Genomic DNA, 5964 nt, shown 5'->3' on the forward strand with positions numbered 1-5964 from the left:
TGATGAAACAAAATTTTTCCAGTACTTTAGAATGTCCAAAAACTGCTTCAGGATATTGTTCAGTAGACTGGAGACTCAACTAAAGAAACAAGACACCCACTGGCGAAAGGCCATAAAACCAACGGAATGATTAGCAGTTTGTTTGAGGTGAAATAATACACTCTCTTTGGAATTGGTTGTTTACTGTACTATCTATCTAAATCCATGATGGAGATTTCACAACTCTTAATTATTCTATTTTTATATTAAGTGGCAGTACATTCATTTGTTTAGTAGTTCGTCATCCATTTTCTTGGCTCAGAACACTCGTCCGGCGTCCGTGAAAACTTGAAAAATATCGGTGGCGACGATAGTGAGAATCAAAACACTGAACTGCGCCAGACGTGTGTAAATACGTCGGTTGAATTCAAAGCAACAATATTTTTTTTCACTGACACTGAAGCACTGAGCGGGCTCGGCACTGATACATCACTGATGTGTGAATCGACATTAAACCGTATGTGCCCTACCATACAAAACTCCTGATAACGTATTTGTTTACAAGACAACACTCCATATACTGCCAAATTATGCAAAGCTATTGTTTCCCTCTATTACTTTTTCATAATTTAAAACAATTCGACAAATGGGAGACAAGTTAAAATTATTTTAAAAAATCTATAGAAATATAAACAAAAAACTAGCCTGGCTTCCTCACTAAACGACCTGGAACTGACATCGTCAATATAGTTGAAGAAAACGGAATTTTGTGAGGCCAGCGTAAATTTGATATACAGTATATCCCAAATATATACTAAATTAAAAAGGGCGTAATTACTCAAAAGTTTCCGTATAATATACAACTCACTAATCGTGACTCTTTTGAGTAGTTATTCAATGCAAGTTTTGAAGAGTATCCTCTCAAATGCCATAGTTAACCCTGGATAGGTACGGTGGGTCGTTTGCGACCCCGAGCGTCAAAAAAAAACAGGTTTTTCTCACGTGACTCACCCCTGTGACTGAATTTGTGGGTGATCGACCTGCAGGAGGTGTCTCCCCTACACGCTCTAGTAGTGTCCAGATGTGCATTGCTGTAGCTGTACTCCTTCCCCGATTTCTGAGACGCATCGGGGTCGTTCGCGTCCGAGTTTACCCTTCTGAGGTAGTTTGCATAATTATCAAAGTTATTACGTATTATGAAATTGTCGTAGAATGGTGCAACTTGTATAGGTTATCAGTTGTGGAAAGTCTTGGTGGATTGTTTGGCTACCATGTGCATGTTTTTTTTTTTAGTTAAAATGTCGTTCATCACCACGAGGACCATTTTACCGCGAGTGCCCCTTTTTCATTTTTTTTCATTTTTTTGCCAAGTCATTTTTCCGTAAGATATTGCCAAATAGTGTCGTAAAACTTTTGCTTGTTTAGTGTTGGAAAGTGTGTCTAGATGATCTGGCTACCCATGCATGACTTTGTTTTTGTCAGATACGACGTAGTTATTGGTATATTGGGTATTTAACTGCGGTTACCAATTTCTGTTTTTTTTTCAATATTTGTAAAAATTACTACGTAGTAAGGAATTGCCGTATATTATTCATTTTTTTTTCATGTTTATGTGTTAGAAAGTGTGCCTTGATTGTTGGGCTAACACGTGCATGTCTTTTTTTTTATCTGAGATGTCGTATATTAGAATGTCGGGCATTTTACCGCGAGTGTCCCTTTTTCATTTTTTTTCATTTTTTTGCCAAGTCATTTTTCCGTAAGATATTGCGAAATAGTGTCGTAAAACTTTTGCTTTTTTAGTGTTGGAAAGTGTGTCTAGATGATCTGGCTACCCATGCGTGATTTTGTTTTTGTCAGATACGACGTAGTTATTGGTATATTGGGTATTTAACTGCGGTTGCCAATTTCTGTTTTTTTTTTCAATATTTGTAAAAATTTACTACGTAGTAAGGAATTGCCGTATATTATTGATTTTTTTTTCATGTTTATGTGTTAGAAAGTGTGCCTTGATGGTTGGGCTAACACGTGCATGTCTTTTTTTTTATCTGAGATCCCGTATATTAGAATGTTGGGCATTTTTCCGCGAGTGCCCCTTAATATTTGTTTTGCATTTTTTTGCTTAGTCATGTTACCGTAAGGAATTGGCAAGTAGTGTCGCAAAACTTATATTTTTATAGTGTTGGAAAGTGTTTCTAGATGATCTGGCTACCCATGCCTATTTTTTTTTTAGCCAGATATGGCATATATATAAGTATGTGTTCGATTTTCCTGTGATTGCCATTTTTTCGTTTTTTCCCATTTCTTTCAAAATTACTACGTACTAAGGAACTATCACAGAGTAATATTTCATTTATATGTTTATTTGTCGGAAAATATGCCTTGATGGTTTGCCTAGCACGTGGCTGAAATTTTTTTTTCTGAAATGCCGTATATTAGAATGGCCATTTTTCCACGAGTGCCCCTTTTTATTTGTTTTGCATTTTTTTGCTTAGTCATGTTACCGTAAGGAATTGGCAAGTAGTGTTGCAAAACTAATATTTTTATAGTGTTGGAAAGTGTTTTTAGATGATCTGGCTACCCATGCCTATCTTTTTTTTAGCCAGATATGGCGTATATATAGGTATGTGTTCGATTTTCCGGTGATTGCCATTTTTTCGTTTTTTCTCAATTCTTTCAAAATTACTACGTACTAAGGAACTATCACAGAGTAATGATTCCTCTAGATGTTTATTTGTCGGAAAATTTTGTTTACTTTTTTTTTGATTGAATATCATCAAATTTTTTTAGCTAAAATATTGTTTTACATTTTTTTTTTCGATTTTATTTCCCTTCAAAAAAAATTTTTTGGGTCAGAATTTTAATTTTATAAACGTAAAATAATCGACAATTATCCAGCAACCCACCATACAATTTTTATGCATATCCAATAATAATTAGATTAGTAAATAACACCTTGAAATTGACATACCCTTCCTACATTTCAAGTGGCAGATTAGGGAGTCTGAGTCAGTGTGGTTGGCGGCCATTTTGTGGACATATCCGAAGCGTAAGCTGCCCTATCTATATATATTCTTGTTCCCTATAGAATTTGTGATATTTTGGTATATTTTTACCTGCATAAATATCATATTATATATTAAATATATGTATTTTTTTACGAAATTTCCAAGTACTCAAAAAATTACCTTTAGATATGGCCCCTGATATAAATGTAATTTACAAAATAATGAAGATTTTTTTACATATTTCTATTTTAGGATAACATATGTTTATTCCCTAAAAAAATTAGCCACTTCCTATTTCATTTGGGTACCCAAAAAAATTCATGAAATTTGGACAATTTTTTTTGGCCAAAAAAAGTTACCCTTTTTTTCTCATTTCAGATCTTCACCTCCATGGGTCTGACTTCATCCAAAATACATCAAGATGTGTCCTAAACATTCAAGAATCAATTCCTAAAAGGATTTGTGTATATATGTATAAACTTTTTTTTATGAATTTTTATGTCAGGTCTTTTTTTTTTTCTACTTAATTTTTTAAAATATTTATAATAAATAGTTTTTCTGCAGATGAGTAGTATTTATCTTTACAGTTGTTTTAAGCATTCATTGAAGTTTTTTTTGGCAAAAGAAAAAAGGAGGTTACTGCAAAAACTGATTTTTTAAGAATTTTTTTTGGCGTCGGGGTCGTTCGCGTCCGAGTATACCCTTAAAGGGGTGTCCGAGGACCGTACCTATCCAGGGTTAAGATGGATGCAGCATTATCCTCAATTTAAGCAGCAATAGGCTGTATTGGTTATTATTTACCTTCCAAACTTCAGGCTTTCAACGTTTAAATTCTATCTGTTTAGAGCTTAATTGTAAATACTGTAGAGTGGACTGCAACCACTAGGCTATACACCGAATAATAATAAGAGTGAGAAAGCCTTTAATAGAACTCTGAACACTCGCAGTAGCGTTGTGACATTCAAGGCTCAAACTGCATAATACTACATGGTATTTCGTAAACTAGGATTACGAATAATTAGCTGTCTTGGATGTTAATATCGGCTACAATATCAAACGAATAAGCATGGCCATGTGGATATTATATTACGTTAAGTGTAAAATTGACTAACTCTAATGAAAGTTTCTCTAGTGCTCGCAAATAAGAGCCAACACGAATGATTATATACTGATCTCTTTATCAACAAGAACTTTGCTTCTCCATTCAAGACCAACGTGATATAAAACGGTCAAATGTTTGAATTGCTTAATTTTCTTTACTGGTTACTCCTTTTGGGAAATTGTGTATGCAGACATTTTGCTGCTATGGCAAAAACTTGCTTAGAGTGTACACATTTCTCTAAATTAAAGGTTTAGTACTCTATTAACCACACTTCAAAATGGCCTTTTTGATATTCACAATGCTTGCTTCTTTGCATTAGCTGACCATATACATTATTGGAGCGATTTTTACTTCATGGCACTAAAGACCATTATATAGCTTTATTGTCATAAGCATGTTAGTACAGACTCATGTTCGATCTCATAAATCACTGCCTTAATCAAGTTATCGTGGATATATTAACACTAAGACTTTAGTTGGCATTCATATCATAACATATTTAGTTATACTAGCAATAGTATATCAGTCCGTAGTTCTGTTGGCATTGGTATTTTGAAACTTAAGTCTTGTAGGCTGTAATATATTGGTACACATTGTGTTTAGATTTATTCTACTGAAACTAACCCTAGAACACGGTTGTGGATCATTTTTACCCTTCTCCCATGTGTTTTAATGCGCGCATAGCTGCATAGGTGGAGGCAGCTAAGTGGATCTTTGTGTAGTTTCATTTGGCTGTTAGCTTTCAGACTTGAAGGTAGTGTTTCCGCATTCGCGCCATCGTAAGGCCGTGTATGTTGTGCTTCGGGTAAATTTTACCCCACAACCGTGATAACATACATACATTAGGACATTATGTATAAGTCTGGTATGCCAGGAGTAAGTTCTTTATTGCCGAGTGAAATTGAAAATGAAGATAATGTTGAAAACGAGATTTTGGATGACTCTGATACCGACAAAGATTATGAACAATCCTCTGAATCTGATGTTGCCAGTGATGAGTTCGATGAAATGTTCTGCGTGCAAGAGACAAAGACGTTCATTAACATTTCACAAGGTATTTGGTGTCCAACATGTAAGCCTACCACACCACCCTTCCACCAGTGACCCACAACTCTATTCCTGTTGATGATTATGAATTCCGTGAAAGCTGTTACTAGGGATGTAAAAGACTCCGTGGTGTGGCTGTTCGATGTGCTACAAAACCAGTAACTCCTGCTGCCCGTGCTGTCTCTTCGGCTCCCCAGGCTGTCTCTGCTGCTGCTCGTGCAGTCTCTGCTGCTGCCAGTGCTGTCTCTTCTTCTGCCCATGCTGTCTCTGCTGCTGCTCATGCTGTCTCTGATACTGCCTGTGCTGTCTCTGCTACTGCTCATGCTGTCTCTGCTGCTGCCCGTGCTGTCTCTGCTACTGACCGTGCTGTCTCTGCTGCTGCTTGTGCTGTCTCCCCCTGCCGCCCGTAATGTCTCTCCTGCTGCCCGTTTTATAATCTTTCTCTTTTTTTTAAACAAATATAACACTGGTTTTTTATGTCTCAAATCTTGTTGTTGGACTCTCAGGACATAAGAATATTAATTTATGGCCATTCTATATCCTTAGACAGTGATCAGAAAATGTAAAGAATTTTTCTAATTGCAATTACGTTATTTTTTCATTTACCCCCCCCCCAAAAAAAAAAAAACATTTTTGACACTCTCCCATACAATGTGTTGCTACCAGGAGGCTGTGCTTCATATACCCGAGGCTCCTTTGACCTGGGTATGTGTGGATCATCGCTACAGATTATAGCTGTAGTATTTTTTTTCCATACATTTTTTTATTTACCATGTAATAAATTTTCATATTTTTTGTACTTTTTTTGAGTTACCCCTAACAGATTCACTT

The 5964-nt window shown here is 35.8% G+C and overlaps 1 protein-coding gene across 1 annotated transcript; it reads left to right on the top strand.

The window, feature by feature from the left end:
- Positions 1–4938: 4938 nt before the first annotated feature.
- LOC137655268 (antifreeze protein Maxi-like) lies at positions 4939–5543 on the top strand. The gene is made up of 2 exons (XM_068389153.1): positions 4939–5140; positions 5293–5543. Exons 1-2 carry the CDS (start codon positions 4939–4941, stop codon positions 5541–5543), a joined length of 453 nt encoding a protein of 150 aa, XP_068245254.1.
- Positions 5544–5964: the final 421 nt, after the last annotated feature.

Source organism: Palaemon carinicauda, chromosome 16 (genome assembly GCF_036898095.1).
Source record: "Palaemon carinicauda isolate YSFRI2023 chromosome 16, ASM3689809v2, whole genome shotgun sequence".
NCBI lineage: Eukaryota > Metazoa > Arthropoda > Malacostraca > Decapoda > Palaemonidae > Palaemon > Palaemon carinicauda.

Coding starts and splice junctions, on each gene's coding strand:
- LOC137655268 (XM_068389153.1), top strand. CDS start 4,939: ATGTATAAGTCTGGTATGCCAGGAGTAAGTTCTTTATTGCCGAGTGAA. Junction 5,141..5,292: donor GTTCATTAACATTTCACAAG/GTATTTGGTGTC, acceptor CTACAAAACCAG/TAACTCCTGCTGCCCGTGCT.